Here is a 22,488-nt window from a genome sequence, read left to right as displayed (position 1 = left end):
CTTTGTGTTTTAATGCCCAGAAAAATGGGTTTGATAAAAAGACATGAGTTTATTCTATCAGCATTTGTTCTCTTTTTGTTGGAAAAATGCATATATCACAGTAGTTTTTGCCCTTTTTCTGATTTAGTTTTCGCTTGTTCTGCTATAAAACTTGTGTGAACATGTACAAAGCGATCAAAGCTAAGTAGATTTCTGTGTTCGCTGACCCCAGTCCTTCCATTCAGGTGCCAGGTTTTGTGTGACACAAGAGTCTGTGAGCCCATCAGCGCATGCTCTCTTCATTGCATACCTCGCACCCGAGGTATTTTGATTGTTCGATGGCACATGTAGTTGACCGTGGAAAGGGGATACATGTACCACTTGACTGCTCTCGCACAGGTGGATTACCAACCTGTCTCTTCTCTGTCGACGGGGCAAAAAGAATCTTGTTTGGGGGCAGTAAAGGCACTCACAGAATTGCGGAAGGAATGGGTTAAATTCACTGTACAATAGTGATTCGCGAAATTTGCCACAAACCCTTGCGAAAATAACAGCTTATACAGTATACTGTTAAATGTTAAAAATTAATTTGTTAACATTTTAACCTGTTGAGGACGAGTCCCGAGTATACTCAGGCAGGTGTCTATGGGAAATGCGTGTTGAAGCAAAATCAGTCCGTCATCAATGGGTTACGTAAGATAATGAGATATAAAGAACAAACAGTCTATATGTATGTTTTTTCTTTCATTTCCCTTTGGGAAATCTTTATTTTTCCAGTAATGGTATAGTTTTCTTGCATCCAGACATTAAATACACAATCTTACGATTGGTGTCGAACTAATATCAATGAGAATGATTGATGAAATAAGATCATGAATAACAATAATACACAAAATAATTGCTTTGACCGTAAATCACACTGGTCCAAAAATTTCTTTCTGTCACACGTTATGTCTCTTTGTCGTACCTTTGAAAAAAAAAAGAAAGAAGAAAAAAAAACAACAACAACAAGCTGTCTCGGTCTTAGTCGTTTGTCGTATTCATTGATTTTTAGTTGGCGAAATAAATGTCATTTCCAGGTGATGAATCAATATAACACACAAGAAATAACTTACAGTCGGTTGAATATAACAATTGATCAATATCCATAGCAATTCAAACTCCACTTCAGTGTTCTCTATTTATGATTCTTTTACATATTATCTTACTGTACATACTTAAACACATGAGTTTTTATTCAGTCTACCTTTGTACCGTATTAACATTTGTACAAAAACCAAAAAAGAGAAATAGAGATAAGAGATGAAATGAAGCAATTTTTCTGAATTCCCAACAATAAGAAAAAAACAACAACAACATTGCCACTGGTCATTTTTAAATCAACATTTCAATGAGAGTTACATATAATTTATTCAGTCAAAAAGTCCACAGTTGTAACCTACAATGTACAATGTACAATATTGTACATACGACTAGTCAAGTGGGCGAAACACATACCTGCCCTGTTGATAACACATACGCACACACACGCACGCAGTCTTACACACACACACGCACACGTACGCGCCCTTACACACACATGCACACTTGGACACACACTGTACACTTGTATGTTTTACCGACAAGTACACTGTAAGCTAGAGAAGTGCACAAAACTTACACATGCTAGATATGAATAAAGTGTAAAAATAAATCCGGTTTGTTTCCATTCAATCTCTTCTCTTTATTTGCAATATGATAAGGATAAAATACAGAGCTAGTATACCTACAAGTATTTTATGGGTGTACTGCATTGTACAAGACTCTGGAAATACACAATTTATAGGATGAAATACACTGTACAGTTTCTGATTGATGTCCTGAATATCACTTGGAAACAAAAAAAAGTGCTAAAATACATCGAATTGAATTCTTACAATGATCAGTGTAGTCTATAAACTACATTTTACTAATAATCATTTAAAATTTCATTTCTATATCTTCTCTCTCACTCTCTTTGTCTCCCAATTTTCAAAAGGAGAACAACTTGGACAAATTTTTGTACTTAATTCACTTTAAGAACGATTACAAAATGAATATCAATATAGTGTGAGCATATTCAGCAGTATTCAAAAAATCATGATCCTTGATGAATATTCAGCACTTTGACAACACAATCTACATAGGTATGCAAATTTAAATATATTGCAAATGGGAGGGGGTCAAAAGGACTTTCTGAGGTCACTCACACATTGCCTCTGTCCACACACTTTAGCCAGTGGCCGCCTAGTGACCATTTGACCATTTGATAAATTTGAGCATTTTACTCTCTTTTTTGTCATTGGCACATGAACTTCAGAAATGCAGGGATTTTCCTGCAGAACTGACAACAAACACACAGACACACACAAAGATGAAACAAAACAAAAAATATGATGGAAAGTACAAATGTAAGTGTACTCAGAAGAATACATCCCACTCCGAATCCCTTTTTGTACCAAAAAAAAAAAAAACTATGAAGAGAAAAAGAAATTAAGAGCAAATAGAAAATACATTTATGACCACTGGTACAACCCCTGTCATACAATGTCTGGAGACACTGTGTATTGGACAACTTTTCCTGATGACAAGGAATTGTTCAAACTTCCTCTGATCACACTTGGAATCAAAATGAAAAATCCAACAACCAATTGAAAACAACATACAAAACCATGTTACAGACTTGTCAATCTGGTTAAGTTTGTCTGTATGCATGTTGCCGCAGAAAAGGAAAAAAAATGCCCAAATATAGTTGAGTAAAGTCCATCAACAATGACTTTATGACAAGAAATAAAGAAATAGTTGGGTCAAACAAGCAGTCTTCTGTCCTTTAACTTTCAGCGAGCGCTAATGCTCACACAAGTCTGAGAAAATCTAGGTGCACAAACACTGGAACTCGGTCCTATGCACGGCTCCATCGTCACACGAATGTAAGAGTCCAAAGTCAGGATTTTGAGGGCTGTACAGCATATTATACACAGTAGTCTAGACTAATTTGTTACATCAAATTATGTACAGTCAGTTTGGAGCAGCTATTGCTCGCAATGTTCCTTGTCACAATGTAGCGTCAAACATCACACATCGAAATCATCTTTCTCACATCGACCGCAAATACTATATATACTTGATATATGTTGACATGGGTATGCCACTTATATTTGTTATGTCTTTCTGCTCAGCAGCAGATGTATGTTTGTGTGCTTGTTGTGTGTCTGTATTCATGAAAGTCTCTATGTTCATCTATGATATTGTTGCTGTTGCTGTATATTTGACTGCCTTGTGACAACTTATCATAACATCATTACGCTCTTAGGGAATTAGCCAAAACTGTGGCCGAACAGGAAAAATAACAATGAAGATTTGCCAGGGCAAATTTCCAAGAAGTCATAAAAATGGAAAAAGACCTACTTAAGAAAAATATGAGGAATACTTCAATCCACAAACTCCTCTGTACTCTATGCATGATCTGAATTCTCGAAGGTTTCTATTTTTCTTTCCTTTTAGATGTATTTTTTTTTTCAAACTGCATCAACATAATGAAAGGATTGGAACAGAATAGTATGTCAATAATGCAAATAACCATGGGCAGGGATATAAATCAAAGGATTCAGTCCCGCTTGGTCTTTTTACAATGAGTGAGTTTCCAGTTTATGCTATTATTCCCCCTTTCTTTAGACACTACATAAAAAAGGGAGACAAATACCAGCATGTGAATATCAAATCATCATTGGCAACTGGTGCAAAACAAATCATTTTGGAGAACAAGTTCCCTCACGCATGTTCCCACTCCAGCAACTTAGCTAAAACTGAGACAAACCAGCTACTTTAACCTGTTCTGTATGGGAACATGGGGGCCTGCGTACTAAGTCTATGGACATTTCAGACTTCAGTATGGAACGGGTTAATGGTCCGATTATGTAAATATGCCTACTTGAACCCTTTCTGTGTCAGGAACTTTCCTCATGATGTAAAATGCTACAAAACTATGGAGGTTCTCTGTAACAATCAGCACACAAAGAAATCAAAGAGTTATATGAGTTTGACAGACTCCTTCAATATCCTTAACCCTTTGTCTACAGGGAATGTAGTGTATCTTGTGCAAAGTCTATTGGATTTCTGACACACACAGGGAATGGGTTAAAACGCTGTTGCTATAAAGTGTATAAACCTGTATGTCTCTGTCTGTTTGCCAAACAGGATACTCAATTATCAAGTTGTCTGTTTCTGCTCATTTGCAATGAGACTTCTTCTCTTTTTCTTCTTTTTTGGGGATTTCCTTCTAACTGGGAATGACACTTACACAAACATAGCAGAGATTCCTCGAACTTATGACACAAGAGAGCATCATGGATTCGACTGAATTCTGATTGAGATACGAGTCAATCAGCTCATCGTTCCCAAGCACTAGTCTTATACACACTTCCTGCAGGATTTTCTACATTTTCTGTAGAATCAGAATGAATAGATGTTAGTAATATTACGGTCTATAACTCCCCCATCCCCTCCCTGAAAAAAACCCCCAAACAAACACAAAAAACCCAAACTAAAAACAAACTCAAACATACAGCTAATAATAGCTAATGGTGTTTGATCAAACAACCTTACCTAGCATGCCCAAAATCAAGTTACAGCCTAAGTAGGAACCTTGGTAAGAATGTCAAATATGAAAATGAGAACCATGTTTTAGAAGTATAAGTCCTTCTTTAAAGGAATCTTGTTCTGGAAAATAAAAATCAGATATGATCGTGGAATGTGTTGTACATGCATGACCAGGTTATCTAAAAATTGAGAGGTATATTGGGGAGTAAATTAGAAACAAATCTCAAAACAAAATAAAAAAAAAATACCCTTAAAAGAGAACCCAATGTTCATATACTTGGACAACCCATTTTTCACCAAAAATAACAACGGGAATTTGTTTACAATACAAGTGATATCAGTCATGACTACAATTTCCAGGTAGGGTACACATATTGTTGTAATATTTCTTTTTGGGAATTGGAAAATAATCAAAATAAGAACAAGATGAAAAAAAAAACCCATACCTAAACCAACATAATTGTGTAGTAAATAAAAGTAATGTTGACAGAGATAAGGATGATTTATAGCAATCTGCCTTTTACTGAATGACACAGGATCTTTCAGAGCTCCTGACCAATGGATCAACAGCGATTGATTCTTGCTCAAGATCTGGTTGTATGATGTTTTGCCCAGCTGTGCCAATAAAATCTTTTTCAGTCACATTGACTGACAGTGCCTTCGCGTGAGACTCACAATCAGATCCTGCCGGCACGCACGGTGCCGTCACAAACGTGTACCGACTCTGAGAGGTGAAATCAGAGGGCTTGACCGCTACGTAATCGTCCACAAATGGCGACTGCAGCCTCTCTAAACTTTGGGTGGAGCCCGAGTCCGCGAGCAAACACGCTTGACTCAGTTCGATGCCATTCTGACCGGTCGTTTCGGTCGCCAGCAGAAGAGAAAGGGCTCTTCCCTTCCTCTTCATGCTCTGACTGCGTTTTTCAACCGGTGGAGAGCAAGAATCAAACCTGTTGTCATAGCAACCAGAGTCTTCATTGGCTAATAAGCTACTCACGCAAGTAGGTTCACACATCATGGTATAAACCGCACGTTTATGTACAAGCACATATCCATGTGAGCAGAAGTGGAGGAAAAGATCATGAGGTGGGAAACCAAAAAAATATGTCAAATACTCAATATTTGGTAAAAAACATCTACAACAAGGGTCAAGTCTTCCTCAGAACGGGCAACTTTGACAGAAAAGACACATATCTCCATTCTACAAAACACTCTCTAAATTCACTGGTTATCACTCAGCATACAGTCATGGTACTGTCAATTACCAGGCAGAAGGGTATTAACACTGCAAATGGGTCTGTGGCTTCAACAACCTTTTTAGCTTCACTTGTATCATTGGATAGTCTCTAAAAGCTCTAAAAAAGTTTTCTTTCTCTTTGGGGTGGAAAGACAACAATATTTAACTAAAGTAAGAACATAAAAGGAGACAAATCTGTATGCTTGTTGAGGATACAAAAAAAAAATTACCTCTCTGAAGCATTTCTTGATTTTACATAAAAAAAAAAGCCTGTGGTACTCTATGGCGGGCATAGAATAGTTGGTAAATGTTTTCATTACATTCTACTCAGGTACAATAGATGAACTAAGACATAACTTTAATGATATCAGCATGGTGGTGATTGTTCTAAGTGAATGCAGTGAAAAAAAGGAAAACACAACATTTCTGAAAACAAGTCAAATTATTTCCTCAGACTGTGATAAAGATCCATTGGTAATGAAAAATACCATTCTGGGAAGAAAACAAAAAAATTCATGCAAAAATCACTCAGAGCAATGAATGGCGAGTTCTTACTGCATGACAAATGATATGCTGTATGTATTGTTTTCATGAGATGGGTCTGCTAGGCAACATTTGATTAAATGTTCATTTCCAAATGAAGGTTGATGTATGGCTAATAATAACGTGGAACATTTCCTTGATGGGGTGTAATTCTCCATGACTGAAAAATGACTGTATTCCTCACACACAGTATAGATTGAATACCATGATGACACCAATCAAAATGTGATAGAAACTGCAACAGAAACTACAAATGACCTCCTCTTCAATTCACGACTGAAGTGTATAGCATTAACAGCTGTTTATACTTCTTTCTACAGTACTTTCAACATATACATTTAAGAACGCATTGGCATGACCATTTCAGGTAGAAAGACGATAAGTCAATATGCCCCTTAACTCCACATCAAACAAACAATCAAACAGAGGAAAAAAAAAAGCGCAAAACAAATATAAAAAGAAAGAAGGATGGAAAACATGGAGCCCCAGTGAAAGATAATGATTATGTTGATGATACGCTGGTCGGTAGCAGTGGCAGTAAAAGTAGAGTATAACAATCAGTGTGGTAAGTATTGATGACGGTGCTTGGTAGTAGTAAGTATGTATAGTAGTATGGTAGTAGAAGTGGTGGTGGTGGTAGTAGCAGTAGTGTAGGATGGAGGAGCTTACTTGCTCGGGCTCTCCGTGGAGCTGGGCGCGGCCACGGGCGTCGCCGGTTCTCGCTGCTGCTGGGTGGGCGGGCTCGGTCCCGTGAAGTTCATGACTTGGCCGGGGATCCAGCCCTCCATCGCCGGCGACTGCTTGTCCGCCGCCCGGTAGACCAGGAACATGTTGTGCTGATTGGCCGCCAGGATCTGCACCACTTCCCCCTTGGACACGGATATTTCGTCCTCCTTCACAGCGGTGTAATCCTCAACGATCGGCGCCATACAGTGGTCTGTCTGTGGTGTCAGAACAGCAGGAAATAGAAGTGTGTGAGCTGGCTTCAGCATTCTACACTCAGAAACTATTCTCCCATAGAGAAAGTAAGAGAATGAAACAGAATTAAAGAGTCCGGAGCACACATTGGTGACCATTAAGCTGCTAGCTCAGAACAGATCTAAGTGGAATGCCTTCGTTGCTGCACTACATGACAGGAGGCATCACGGAAAGGAAGTATATTTGAAAGGAAGTGACTAATATTAAGAATAAAAAAGAATAAGTTTGGAATGATTAGTAGGGTTGACTGAAGCCTGCCACTTTCATTTTCTTTTTCCCCATAAATAGGTCTCATAAAGGAGGCTGATTTCAAAGGACCCAGACCTAAAGTTAATCCCCTTAGATGGATTAAGTGCAAGGTTTGGACAAAAAGTGTTTTACTTTCATCAATTCCATTGAAACTGTTAACAATAGAACCCCCCATGCGACTGATTTCCAGAGCCTTCACCACAAAGCTGATCTTTAGATTATCTTTGTGGCGGAGATTCGGAGAATCTCAGAGATGAAAGAGAACTAGTCTTCCATATTAGAAATGAAAAGAGTGTTTTTTTGTTAACCAAACTGACATCTCTTCTTCTTGACTTTGTTTTTCTTCAGATGGCTCGAGGCATAAGACAGATTCTACTATCTTCATTCTGAAGATAATCTCTGACTGTCAGGCCAGTCAAAGTTTGAAATGGATCAGATTGTCAATGGCTCAGTTTTGGGGCTGTTTTCATTAGCTTTATTTCAAACAAATGTTTCAAATAGCCCTACTGCACTGTGCACAATAGCTGCTCTTCACAATTGATACTTCCCCTGGCCCATGCTGTTAAGTTGATCTCTGATCCCTATTTAATGTGAAGTGTTTACCAATATCAAACTAATTACAACTGCAGGTCACTTTGGGAAGTGATTACAGTACAAAAAAGTCCAGACAACAATACGTAGCTTAATGGCAATCAAAGTCATTTAGCTTTATCCCTTAAAGAAAGGCCTGGGGAAAGTTCTGCATGATTGAACAGTATATTTGCATTGGTGTCAACCCTGTTTCTGATTTACCACACAACTTTACCTCATATACATGTAGCCTATTCAAGTCGAGTCCCATGATACTTGATAGATTTTGTGCACATGTTTTGCTCATTGGATCCTGCATATTCTTATGCTACTCTTGGCTTTACTTCTTATAACAGTTGACTGCAACGTAGCAAGCTTGTCAAAATCATCCTTATCACGGAAACAACTGAAAATGCTCCAGATGTGACTTACTATTTCCACAGTTTACAATAATCCCACTGAAATTGTGATTATTAATGACACCACAAGTGTATAACTGATTGCTGTGAAGTAGATCCACTGCAAACTTTATTCAAGGATTTTTATTTTTTTTTTTTAGGGGGGGGGGGTAGGGGCAAACCATCAACTGGGAAAAGTAATTGATAATGCAATAAAGATATTGAACACCTGAAATCCTAAAATATATGATATCAGATGAATACTGTAGAATCTTGTGACATTAGATAAAATCAATATAAAATGACCGTCAATTTAACAACCTTCAATAATGGATAAAAGGATGAAAGATCAGACTTACAAAAGCACCATCATCTGGCTCTGAACTTGACACCGATGCATAGCTTGATCTATTGAACGGTGACCCCGCCTGATCCCGGTTGCCCACCCCTTGGGGAAGTTGTGATCGGGCGGGGGATGACAGGGATCCCTCGCCCCCTTTCTTACTGGACGGTGAATCTGCACAATCCTTGCCATTCAACTCGGCCTCCTTCTGCAGTGAGCCGGTGGAGGCGCGCTTTGAGCGCACCGACACCCCGCTGTCCTTCGATGGGCTCGACGATCCCATCGTCACGTGCAGTGGACTCCCCTTGGTTTTGCCATCGACCGTAATTGCACCACTGTTCCCCGTCGACGCGGATCCGGGAGACGCTTTCTCGCTGGCCGTTACGACTGTCCCTAGTTTCGCACTTTGCGTCCGCATGAGCGGGCTCCGATTCGCTGCATTGCTCTTTGGGCTCTCCGCGGTGCTCTCTGCGGTCGCATTGTTCCCAGTCACTAAGTCTAAATGGCTCGAGAGCGGTGCCGACTTGTTGTTGGCCTTCTCCAATGTCTCTTTGCCGGCGACTGCCGACTGTTCCTTCTGCTCTCTGCCTTTTTGCAGGCTCTCCTTGCTCCCCATCGGGCTGGTATCTCGCGACTTGCTTGGACGAAATGAGTGAAACAGTCCATCGAAGAATTTTCGGCGGATTGATGGCGACCCCGCCTGGTTATCTTTCTTATCGTCCTTTCCTTTCTCAGCTTTCTCATCGTGGGTGGGCGTGCCCGACTTGGCTTCGTCCACCGCCCCTTTCTTCTTGGCATTTCCTTTGTTCTCCTTGAGTTCGTTCAGCGAGATGGCAGCGGGGGCGGTCTGGTTCTTCCGGTGCATCTTCAGGCTGTTGAAGATCGTGTGCTGCTTCTGGAGCTGCGTCTGTGGCTCGCTGCTCTGCGAGACTGCCTTGCGTAATTTCGTGGACTGGTTTCCGCCCGGAGACGTTGGAGACGGGGCCGGTGATGGGCCCGGCGACTTGCCCTCGGGACAACCGAATGGATCCAGTCCCAAACTCGCTCCCTCCAGGCCCTTCTGGTATGCGATTGGTGATTGCAGAGCTAGAAACATACAACAAAATCAATCCAAAATGTTAGCTCATGATCAATCACTGAGGTTCATTAACCCGTTGAGGACGAGTCACAAGTATACTCAGGAAGTTTCTATGGGATATGCATGTTGTAGCAAAATCAGTCCATCCTCAACGGGTTAAGTACTAAATCAGAAAATCATCAAACATCTCATCACACTGTCCTATACAGCATCTTCATTACTGTGGTGTTAGCTCCTTCACATGTACTTCTTTTTCCTAATAAAGTTTTCTTACTAGAAAGCAGTTATAATGTTATGATTTATATTGCAATAAATTCATAATCACTCTTCAAAAACAAAACATGTTGTCTACTCTCTGATCTACACATCTGGGTATATACATTATGTACCATTGTACTCATACCTCATAAACTGTGTTTCTACTACATGACAGTGCGAGAATACAGGGTAACAAAGAAGAAGAAAAAAGGCTGAACTACATGTAGCTATAATAAAAAAAAAAGGGTCAAACAATGAAAATGCTTTTCCACTCCAGGCCCTTGTTGGAGTTAAAGAAGACTAAGATTTTTTATCAGACTGCCAGACACAAACCTTTGAGCAAATTTTGCTGTTGGTTGACGACCTTGCTGATCTCCTGTAGCCAGTTCTGCTTGCTCTCTGGCGTCGTTGCCTGACATAGCAGCACCAGCCCATCCTTGGCCTTGGCCCGCAGGGTGAATTTCAGAGGATCCGGCTCATCGTCCAACACAAGTTGATTTACCTGCAGGGAGAGTTGAGGGCAGTATACAAACAGCGTATGATCACAAGTGCAATGGTACAAGATTTTGCAGGAGGTGGCAAATAAGGCACTCTTTTCGACACAGCAAAGCCACGTTGAATAGTGTGCCTTACATTTCAAATGAGTAGGAAATTTTGTTTCATTGCGAGAGTAGAGACCATGCGTTATTTGTTTTATACAACATCTCGGACGTCAACGAATGTGGTCAATCTGATTCTTAAATACAATACAGGATTGGCAGACATTTTTTCATGAAAGGCAAAATGTGACCCGCTACAACAAAATGATCCTAAAGTCGGGCGAGGTCGATTATTTGAAAATTGCATGATATAATCCCCTAATCTTTCTGCTTTAAATTGATATATAACACATTTTATAAAGATAATCGACTGCGGAGATATCGATGTTTAAAAGAGAGCATGTCGAGACGTCTGGAAAATCACTGTTTCGAGAAAAGCGCCCTATAAGTCTTCCTATCGACGCAATCGCGATCAAGGGACACGCAAGTCAGACAATAGAAGGTAAGCCGTAGCAACCCCCGAAGAGTTCATGCAAGCACATCAGCGTCGGCGGTCTCCTCACCAACCAATCAGTGACCAGGATGTGAGAAGCTGCGGCTGAGCATAGCGCACCCCGCCCGCACGCACCAGTCGACTGGGCAGTGTGCGAGCTTCACGCTTCGGTTAGCAGCAAGCAGCAAACTGACCAATGAGATCACTCTGGTCGTTGTTAGGGGCGGAACCTATCTGTGGCGCTCAATCCAAATTTTCGAACCAGATCTGCTTCGTTGAAACGCCAAAAAACATCTCTCAGAAAAACGCTATTTTTTGGTCTTTCCTTTGCTCATTTTGCTTCAAAATTTCAACAGATGATAGAAGACATGTTAGACTCCAGTAATATATCAAAATCAGAAAATCGTAAGTTTTGACCAATTTTAATGCTCTGACTTCAAACTCGATTTTCACGGCTTCGACCATGCGCGACTTTAGGACCTTTTTGTTGTAGCGGGTCACAAATGTTCTATGACTTAATGTGACTGTGCATCACAAAACCAACAAAAAGTCGTAACCCTTGATTTTACGCGAGGACTCAAAAACTGTGAAATGGGTCAACCAAGTCAATCTGAAGTTTTTCACACCTTCTGAAAGAGCTTTAATTTATTCTTCTACATTATTCCTAAGTTTAAGATCATAAAATGAATCAAAAAGTGTTTTCAGCAGTTTTTCTACTACCACTTTTTTTTTTTTTTTTTTTTTTTAGAGTAGTGTGATCAGGTATGTCTTGGAGGCCCATTTCATATCCTTTGCACACTCTTCACTTTCTACTCTAATAACTTTTGAAAGCAAAATGCTACTGCTTTGAAAGTTGACATTAATCATGGACAGAATATGTTAACAGAGCATGCCCAATTTCAGCTTAATCTGATAATCCTTTTATTGTTGTTGCTCCAGTGGTTTACACCCTGTTTTTTTTTGTCCAATTTATCGCACAGCTTGCACAGCTTGGTAAAGATTATGGCACTTGAATAGACCCTGTACTTCAGAGCCTCTTTTCTGAGTTCACACTTTTCCAGAGTGTGAGCTTTCTTTCTTATATTTAGATAGGTTAGAACAGTCCATTTGAATTGAGTTATACATCATTTTCAAGGTTAGAGTCTGCTCTTTTAGAATCTGCCCTTAACTAAAAATCCATATCTAGCGACTTTTTTGTTGGTTTTATGATGCAGGGTAACATATCGTGGCACAGTCATACATGAAGGCAAGCATTGGATATTTTTTACAGTAAACATGTTATTGAGTGCACGTACATATTGTACATAACTGGTTGGATGTGTGCAGCAGGAGTATGTTTATTCTATTCCATCAGAGGAGTTCAATGATGCAAAAATACGATGTAGGAGTTGATTATGAGCCAATCATACGAGTTAATCTATATGGGTGACATCAGACTGCAATATCCAATATTGGTTATCAACAATTTCACGCTCAACAGCTCCAGCGTGCACTGGCATGATTAAACACATGTCACATGATGAGCAGTCCACCAATCAGACAGCTAGTATCCTTTCACGCGTTGAGTAATAACAGTAGTTGGAATAGCAAGAAATTTTTCCAATGAACTAGAGCATGTCTCAGCTTGGTCTATAAAGACTGCACAATCGCAACAAGGACACCTCTATCATTTCAGTGCCTGTGTCATTATGCACACACAGGCAGCAAGTTTTGCATTAATTGCTTGTTGAAAAAACACTGATGAACTGCCCACATATCTGTTGTCCAAAACACAGCCATTTATGGAAGGCCCATCAATGACCCTTGGAGGTCATGAGACTACCTACATGAGCCACACACTGGTTTGATGTCTACGAACACAGTCACAACAGTGACACGGTTCAGGAGTAGAGCGACACTGTGGCACTTAACCCATTGAGGATGGTTTGATTTTGCTAACAACACGCATTTCCCATCGACACCTGCATAAGTATACTCGGGACTCACCCTCAATGGGTTAAAGCAAACTGTGCAAAACGCAATTCTTTTCTCTTCGTACTGAATAACAGACTATGGAATGATGACTACTATATAATCCCACCACAGCATTTAAAGAGGTATGTGTAGATAAGACAGAGTTCAAGAAAAGAATATTTTTCTTTTGCTTGAAAAGAAGAGATGTGGTTAAATATATAAGAATAAAATATAAATATTTGACTTGAAGATGTGGAGATTTAAGGATGATGCAGATCAAAATTCATTCACACAAGGGAAGTGACAGCTGAGAATGTGAGCGTTAGAAGTAAAACAATGTCAGGTCGTCTTTCATGTGGATATGAGAGGGCGCTCCGTACCTTCACGCTGTGCTTGAAGATGTAGCCCGGATTGCTGAACCCTTTCTTCTTCTCGAGGGGATCGGCGAAGATGATGATCTGCTCAAACATGAAGACGCGCCGCTCCTTGTACTTCTGGGCCCCCTCATCCGCCACTGCCACATTCAGGGTGTCCTGACATAGCAACTCACCCTGCGCATTGATCTTTCCCTGTCATTGGAGCAATGCAAACATTTTTTTTATTTTAAGTGTGGATGTTGTCGTAAACTTTGAAAAGCATGCTTTAAAAGTTATCCAGTTAAACTGCTGTAGTGCTATTACTATTACGTAACATTCATATTTCTGCTACTTACAATAATAGCATCACTACTTCTACTGATGCATTACTTTGAATTACCCTTACTGCTGTGTACTGGGCACACTAATAGCATTACTTTTGTTACTACCCTTACTTCTACTTACCAGTAGTACCTTCTATAACTCCTAACACTTCTGCCAGCAATAATATCAATTCATACTACTACTACTGCTGCTACTTCTGCTACTGCTGCTACAACTACTAATGCAACTATAATTACTGTTACTAAAGCTACTACTACTACTACTACTACACTGTACTTCTAGTACTTCTTTTACTACTACTACTACTACTATTAACACTACTACTAATACTACTATTAATACCGACTACTATTTCTACTACTGCTACTAAAGCTACAGCTACTACTACTACACTACCACTAAGACTACTACTACATCTATATTGATACTACTATTACTGTTCTTATTATCAAAAGTGTACTACTATTTTTACCAGCCTCAAATTACTACTTCTACTTTTACCACTGCTATTACTACCTCCACTACCAACTACTGCACCCATCACAACTACTATCATTACATCCGCTACTACTGCCTCCTGTATTCTCTTACATCCCATCCTTGGAGTCTGCTGATAGCCATCATGTCATTAGCCTTCTTTGGCACCACCTTCATGATCTCCACAGCTTTCTCAAGCTCCGCCGTATCCATCCCTGCTCTCTGGGACTGCTTCAGGATGTCCTGGGGTACAGAAGCGGTGGGCAGAGGGGGGAATGGGGGGGGGGGGGGGGGGTTAGGGGTGGAAGAAAGGGGTGGGGAAAGGGTATGGGGGAGAGGGGTGTGTGATAAGGGGTTAGGGTAAGAGGTAAGGAGTGCGGGGGAAGGAGTGTGGGGGAAGGGGTGTGGGTGAAGGAGTGTGGGGAAAGGGGTGTGGGGATGGGGTGTTGGGGAAGAGGTTTGGGGTACAGGGTGGGGAGAAGGATATGAGAGAAGGGGGCGGGTAGGGTGTGGCAAAGGGGGGGGGATGGGTGGAACAGGGGGAGTAGAAGACAGAGCAAGGGGAAAAAAGCATTCGGGAAGAAAGAAATGAAAAGTTTAGAGCAGTTAAATTGTCAGTACACACATTGGCACCATGGAACACTTAGTTATGTTTGTGTTTATTTTCTTAGACAGCACATGTGGTACCTAATTTCTGTAAATAATGTCAGCTTTCTGAACAACAAATATTCATATTTAGAGGAAAGAATACTGCAGAAGGCTCTCCAAAATTTATACAAACAAATATGAATGCTAAGTGAAGATAAACCATGTACAATGTGTATGTCCCCTCTATTTCATCACTTGCATAACATAAGAGTGTGTATACAAAAATGTATACAAGACTAAATATACTTGCACATTGTACCTCTCTTTATAAAGAATAGAAAGAAGCAATACTAGTGTATACATGTATACATACATGTATAAAAAAAAAAAGGTCAATTGATTGATGCTCTGACAGATTTTGTGCGGGCATAAAATTTTATGCTCAAACAATGTCCACATAATGACACAAATCTATCACTAATATTCCCCCATAATATTGCCTTCTGTGATATACATGTATACATACAGCAGCAGTTAATTGTACAGGACCCCAACTGGACCCCATGGAAGACCAGCTTAGCATAGCTGAATATGGGCTATCCAGCCATCTTCTCGGATGGAAATGAACAAACAAACAAAGTACATCATACACATGTTAGAGTGCCACACACACGCTATCATCATCACTACTGCAATGAGAGAAGCAATGTCTGTATGAGACAGTTAAAGCCACACTCTCTACTCAGCCATATCAACAATAACAACAACATCCTCCTCCGAGACTGGCTTTCCGGTAACTGAAAATAGAGCCGGCGGGCCCTTAGTCCCATGACCTCCTTTTCACGTTATTTCACTCCTTAAGTATAAAATATGTATTCCTTGTTCAACTGATGCTAATCCCAGACTTCCTGGTAATACACTCTACTTCAGATGAATGGGCTGGGCATTTCCTGTTTTCACATGTTTGTTTACATCATGTGATTATATTCCTGTTTTTCTTCCCTTTCTGTGGCATATCAACTTCTCTTCAGGAAGCTACACACCACAAAATATATGATTCAACCTCCTGTACTTTGTCTTTAAAGGACAAGTTCACCTTCATAAACACACGGATTGACAGAATGTAGCAAAATTAGTAGAACACATCATTGAAAGTTTGAGGAAAATTGGACAATCTGTTCAAAAGTTATGAATTTTTGAAGTTTTTGTGCCGTAACCGCTGGATGAGAAGACTAGTGCAAACTTAGATGTCACATGCGTACAACAATATAAGGCAAATATAAAGAGCATTTTACAAAATTTCATCTTTTGAAAAAAGTACACATTCCCTTGACTCGTTACCGATATATGTTATGGGTAATATCATTCCCCCTGCCTTTAGAAAGAGGCAAGTCAAGTGCTCTTTTATTATGTGAAAAAAGTGAAAATATGTTGAATTTTCTCTACATTTTCTTTATACTGTTGTACGCATATGACATCACAAGCTGTAGTAATCTCCTCATCAAGCGATTCCAACACAAAAATTTTAAAAATTCATAACTTTTGCATCGATTGTCCAATTTTCCTCAAACTTTCAGTGATGTGTTCTACTAATATTGCTGCATTCTCTTAATCCTTATGTTTATGAAGGTGAACTTGTCCTTTAACCCAAACACACATGTGTATACAAACATACACTGAGTTACTCACTTCTCTGTGCGTGTCTCTCTCTCTCTCTCTCTCTTGTATATTCAATAGGGATTATGTGTATATACAGTGTAATAATTGGTGAGTGAATTGAATATGCAGATACTGTCCTTTGAGCCATTTCTATTTCCAGTCCCTCTTATCAAATCCAAACCAAACATACAATCATGTAAACACAGACAGACATAAACACAGACAATAATACGATCAACACTTAATCACCACGAGTCAAGTAGACATGAGTGTGATGTGAGAGTGCCTAGGATGTGCAGATAAGAAATTCTTGCTGCACCATCACCATTACCATCAGTCCTGATAAAATCTGTTTAAAAAGTATGGACAATTCCTTACTAGGATAATCTTCACTGTGGTTATTACAGAGTTTTACATTTTTTCCCCCATTCATTGTACAGCGTGAAACTTGGTGATATTAAGCATTTGAATAGACCCTAAACTTCCAAGCCTCTTCTCTCAGTAAAAAACTTTTCCAGAGCGTGTACTTTCTTTCCATTATTTAGACAGGTTAGAAAGATCCAGTTGTATTGAGTTATACATCATTTTAAAGCTTTGAGTCTGCTCTCTCAGAATCTGCCCTTAACTGAAAAATCCATGTCTTACAGTTTTTTGTTGATTTTGTGATGCAGGGTCACAGGATGCAGATGAAAAAGCTTGGCAAACTGAGCAAAGTGTCTGAGCACATGAAGAAAGGGTTAATCTACGGACCTAGAGGAGGTTGGAGGGCATGGGCGGGACATGTCTGGCTGCTTACCTTCAACAAGAGCTGGTACTTCATGATCCTCTGGACTGGTTTGATGAGGAGGTCGGGCAGCGCTAGCTTGTGGCCCAGCTTGACTCGCATTTCCTGGAGAAAGAGAAAGGGCCAGCCAATCAGAGTGGAGAAATGACATAACATCATCGACATACTGCAACATTACAAATTTCTCAATACCATGTGGTTCTGGATGCCTTTGTCTCTTATTGTCTCTTCAACTAATGCAATTCAATATCATCATCATCATCATCAACAGCAGCAGCAGCATCATCATTATCAATATCATAATCATCATCACCATCATCATTATCATTGTTATTAACAATAATTCATGATCACAATGCATGTTTAGTGTAGAAATACACACTACAGTGCCACAATCACCCTGGCATTACATGTTCAAATTATGTGGCTAGTAAATAGAACAAGCAACAGTCGTAACAAGAATATGATTTACCATTAAATCCAACGCGGACAGGGAGAATTAGTGTCTCGTTTCGTAGACAGTATCCTCAAAAAAAAAAAAAAGAAGAATATTCTCTCTCCATGTTTTGAACTTACAAAATAACATCACTGTTTGGGAGCTCTACAACTTAGTCTTGTTTCAAGTCAGACCACATGACATTCCATTTTATTGCTGGTCTGTGAAAAGAGGAATCATGCATACTTAATGAGTTTGTAACATTGACATAAATTCCCTACATTCTGTTATGGTGATAGAGGAAGAGTGATTTGTTTTGCTTTTCTTACCTCGAAAAAGGACTCAAATTCGTTGACCAGGTATTCCGACTTGGGTTTGTTCTGGCAGTACACCACATACATACGTAATCTTCTCTCCTGTTTTGGGCAAGGAACAAATATATACAGTATTAAAGTAAAAATATACAATATACAGAATGATATATTTGTACATCTCACCACATAACTTTAATCAATTGTTATCATAAACATATCAGTGACAGCATATATTGTAAATTTTCTGGTAGAAGAAAGAATAAACAACACATATTTGAATGTGCGCATCTCAAAACGATAACATGGTCACTGATGTCAGAATTGGAGTATATGCATTGGTGTGCACATAGGCATCTTCTCTTCACAGATCTTCGTAAAAAGAAAATAAAAAAGCATATAAAGATAAACGTTGCATGGACACTCACATAGCGCTTGAAAAGTGGTCCCAATTTCTCCGGCTCTTCTAGGACTTTGGCAATTTCTTGTGAAAATGTGCTGTGTCAGCAAAATCAAACAGAGTAAAACAGAAGAGAAACAAAAACACAAACAAAGAAATTAGCACATAAATAAACCAAGAAGTGGTTTACAAAAAACATGTGTTTATCATCTTTATTGCTTGCAGGAAGTAACACTTTCATATCAACGAGCTTGAGTAAAGTACACATACATGTAACCTTAAGACAGAAGAAAAAAACTGTTGGTCTCATGTGGACTACTAACTTCACAGATGATATGATTTCTTCATACCATATTATCATCAAAAGGAAACTTTGTCACTATAAAAATCTGATCTACAAGACATGATCTAAATGTAATACATTGTACACGTGTACATGTTGTAGAATTGAGTACATTGTAAGTCTAGACAAAGTATTTAGTGTATGAGTGTTTCACAAATAACACATGGAAAACAAAACCTTTGTAGAATCAATGTGAACATTCTATGTGTAATTTGCAAATGGACAGGGCGTCACCCTGGCCGGTCAGTTCTCGCTGACCGTCCATACTCACTCCCGGTGCCACTCGTAGATCTGAGAAATGTTGCCGAAAACGATCTTGACCTTCCCTTCCTCCATCTCTGGTGGCAGAATCTCGGTATCCTCTTTCATCGTTTTGATGTAACCCTGGGGAACGATGCGAAAGGGTAAGGGGTCATGAAAGCACTCAAGGAATGGACATACATGTATATTGTAAACGTCTTCATTTTTGCGTGATTAGATTTTTGTGCTTAGCAGCTCAAAACTAAATGTGGATTGAATTGAACTGAATTGCATGTTTTATTGTCCACAAATACAAATGTGGAAATGTGACTTCCACTAGAGTTGTGTACAAGAGATACACAGAAATAAAATAAAAAATATATATATATATATATATTCAACTATGGTTATTGAAGAATAAAAAAAGCAAAAGACAAAAAATAAAACTCAAAATTGACTTCTTAAATATCCATTAAACTCTCTGCTTCAAGTTTAAAAACCATTGGTACACATACACCTGCAACTGTTTATGCTTTTGCGGTACATGTATCTATACGTTTTGTAAAAGTTTTTTTTTTTTTTTTTTTTTTTTGGTACTGCAATTAATACACTTTGAAAATGTTGGGATCCTAGCAAAACATGTTAAACTGTTTCTACAATTTGCCTGCATGTTTGCTTGGCTCTATGCCACCAGCAGCGTGTGCTGCTAAAATGAACACTTTCTCCCGCCATTTGACACCCACTGAGGTTTGGTGGGCGGGGAGAGGAGAGGTAGAACGATGCATCTGGATGAGAGTTCACTCACCTCCTTGACTTTGGCCAGGTCACTCACATAGTCTGCCTCTGTGGCCACCATCTCTTGCAGGACAAAGCTGGAGGGGGAACAAGAAACGAAAATGTAAAACTACAAACTCAAGGCTCGCCAAGTTTTGATGATGAGGATGATTGTATAGAGCGCCATTCATCTGGAGAAGCATTTAAAGGCGCCTGGCTGCAACAATGTGCCACACATCATTCACAACATTGCTGGAAAAGATAAGTCTACATTTCAGATCTGGGGGGTGTTTCACAAAGTCGTTCTTAAAGTTAAGAAGGACTTATGAAGGACTGGTGATCAGTTCTTATGTAAGTTTGGTTTTTACTTTCTTCTTCTTCTTCATCTTATGTGCTATACTTATCAGACTCGCAGTAATTCAGCACAAGAACTGATCACCAGTCAGTCTTAAGTCCTTCTTAACTTTAAGAACGGCTTTGTGAAACACCCCCCTGAAGGTACATTGAGGCTGTTACAATTTTTACAGTTTCAAAATATAACTCTTATGCGTCAAGATCGGCCGGGTTCTTAAGAATGATCAGAGAGACCCCTGCATGCTACATACATCTCAACAGACGCAAGATGTTGATTGCAAAATTTGGGGAGGTGTAATATTAGCTTGTCAAGACATGAAGAATCATTCAACCCTTTTTGTGCCAGGGACTTTGGACAGTGTGTATAGCACTATGGGATAACCTGTGCTGGCAATCACAGCAGGCAAAGGGTTAACCCGTTGAGGACGGACTGATTTTGCTACAACACACATTTCCCATAGACACCTGCCCGAGTATACTCTGGACTCGTCCTCAACGGGTTAAAGAGTTTGTGGAGCCACCTACAGGTGAATGGATACTTGGCTGCCATGCAAACACAGCTTCCAAGACCACACCCAATCAAACCTGGAAGATCCTCCCATGAAAGCAGAAGTTTAAACATGCTCCATTTAGATACACGTACATCCTCCGGACCTATGTATGATGGAGTATCTTTAATAGGCAAAATCGTGGCAGAACAATTTGGAATACAAAACTCTTGACTTTTGGATCTTTGTTAGAAGATTGCTGACAAAGTATTCTATATGCTGTAATAAATCGTTCAGCGAGTTATTGGTACCTCTAATATGCACCAACAGCACAAAAGTCTAAATTGAAGAGGAAGAAAGTCTCTAATTTATAGCACAAATTGCTTTTGGAGCTTTGGATTAGGAAATTCGGGGGGGGGGGGGGGGAGGGGATTAGGAAGATATTTGTTTATGGCTTCCGTCACTGAATATGGGGATTTGTGACTATGAAAAAATAAACAATTACAGTAAAGCAAACCCCTTTCCTACAATTTGTAGTTTCTTTCTGGGTGTCATCAACAAGAAAATAAATCATCATGTCACCATATTGGTGCTTATAACGTTAATTCCTCTTACTGAAGGAAAATATTTTGTATAACATCAGAACATGGAAAATATTCTTACTTGCACACTCCCTCTCCATCTATCTCCTCATACATGTACATGTATTGTTGCAAGCAACAAAACAGCAACAAAAACAGCAAAGCACAGAAGATTAATGATGATAATAATGATAATAACAATAATAATGACAATAATAATAATAATAATAATAATAATAATAATAATAATAATAATAATAATAATAATAATAATAATAATAATAATAATAATAATAGTAATGACAATAATAATAATAATAATAATAATAATAACAATAATATGAATAATATGTATAAGAAGAAAAGGAAGAAGAAGAAGATAAAGGAGAAGAAGAAAGTAAAAACCAAACTCCAACTTACGAGAGTTTCTGCAGAGCTCCCTGCCTCTTTTTCTCAGCTTTCTCCTCCTCCGTCTCCTCTTCTTCCGGTTCCGGCTCAGGTTCAGGGGGTTGTGGCTCCGCCTCTGGTGCCCCTTCTTCTACCCCTGGAAGTAAAAAAAAAATGTGGCAGTCAGATATTGAGCCATTACCAACTTTAAAGGACAAGTTCACCTTCATAGACATGTGGGTTTAGAGAATGCAGCAATATTAGGAGAACACATCAGTGAGAGTTTGAGGAAATCGGACAATCCGTTCAAAAGTTATGAATTTTTGAAGTTTCTGCTCAGTCACGACTGGATGAGAAGACTACTATGACTTGTGATGTCACACGAGTACAACGATATAACGAAAAAATAAAGAAAATTCAACATATTTCCATTTTTCTCACATAACGAAAGAACATTCAACTTCTCTCTTTCAGGAGGCAAGGGGAATAATATTACCATTAATATACATCCCAGTAACAAGTTGAAGAAATGTGCACTTTATTCAAAAAGTAAAGCTTCGTGAACTTCTCTTTTTATTTTCCTTATATCATTGTACGCATGTGACATCATACACTGTACTAGTCTTCTCATCCAGCAGTGACTGCGCAGATACTTTAAAAATTCATAACTTTTTAACGGATTGTCTGATTTTCCTCAAACTTTCACTGATGTGTTCTATTAATATTGCTG

General features: G+C 39.2%; 1 protein-coding gene across 1 annotated transcript in view; it reads right to left on the bottom strand.

Moving 5' to 3' along the window:
- The window catches only part of LOC140245537 (triple functional domain protein-like), a 59,331-nt gene that overhangs the window by 25,616 nt on the left and 11,227 nt on the right, over positions 1 to 22,488 (bottom strand). Inside the window, exons 4-14 of the mRNA XM_072325102.1 lie at positions 21,792 to 21,915; positions 19,980 to 20,046; positions 19,206 to 19,318; positions 18,620 to 18,689; positions 18,210 to 18,296; positions 17,457 to 17,549; positions 14,528 to 14,656; positions 13,616 to 13,804; positions 10,584 to 10,752; positions 8,931 to 10,000; positions 7,046 to 7,317 (exon numbers count right to left, since the gene is read on the bottom strand). Of these exons, the coding sequence (XP_072181203.1) occupies positions 7,046 to 7,317; positions 8,931 to 10,000; positions 10,584 to 10,752; positions 13,616 to 13,804; positions 14,528 to 14,656; positions 17,457 to 17,549; positions 18,210 to 18,296; positions 18,620 to 18,689; positions 19,206 to 19,318; positions 19,980 to 20,046; positions 21,792 to 21,915 (2,383 nt within the window). The remainder of the gene's footprint in view (positions 1 to 7,045; positions 7,318 to 8,930; positions 10,001 to 10,583; positions 10,753 to 13,615; positions 13,805 to 14,527; positions 14,657 to 17,456; positions 17,550 to 18,209; positions 18,297 to 18,619; positions 18,690 to 19,205; positions 19,319 to 19,979; positions 20,047 to 21,791; positions 21,916 to 22,488) is intronic.

The sequence above is a fragment of the Diadema setosum genome, chromosome 22, assembly GCF_964275005.1.
Source record: "Diadema setosum chromosome 22, eeDiaSeto1, whole genome shotgun sequence".
Taxonomy (NCBI): domain Eukaryota; kingdom Metazoa; phylum Echinodermata; class Echinoidea; order Diadematoida; family Diadematidae; genus Diadema; species Diadema setosum.
The sequence above is the reverse complement of the archived record's forward strand: the minus strand, read 5'-3'. Positions and strand labels throughout refer to the sequence as shown.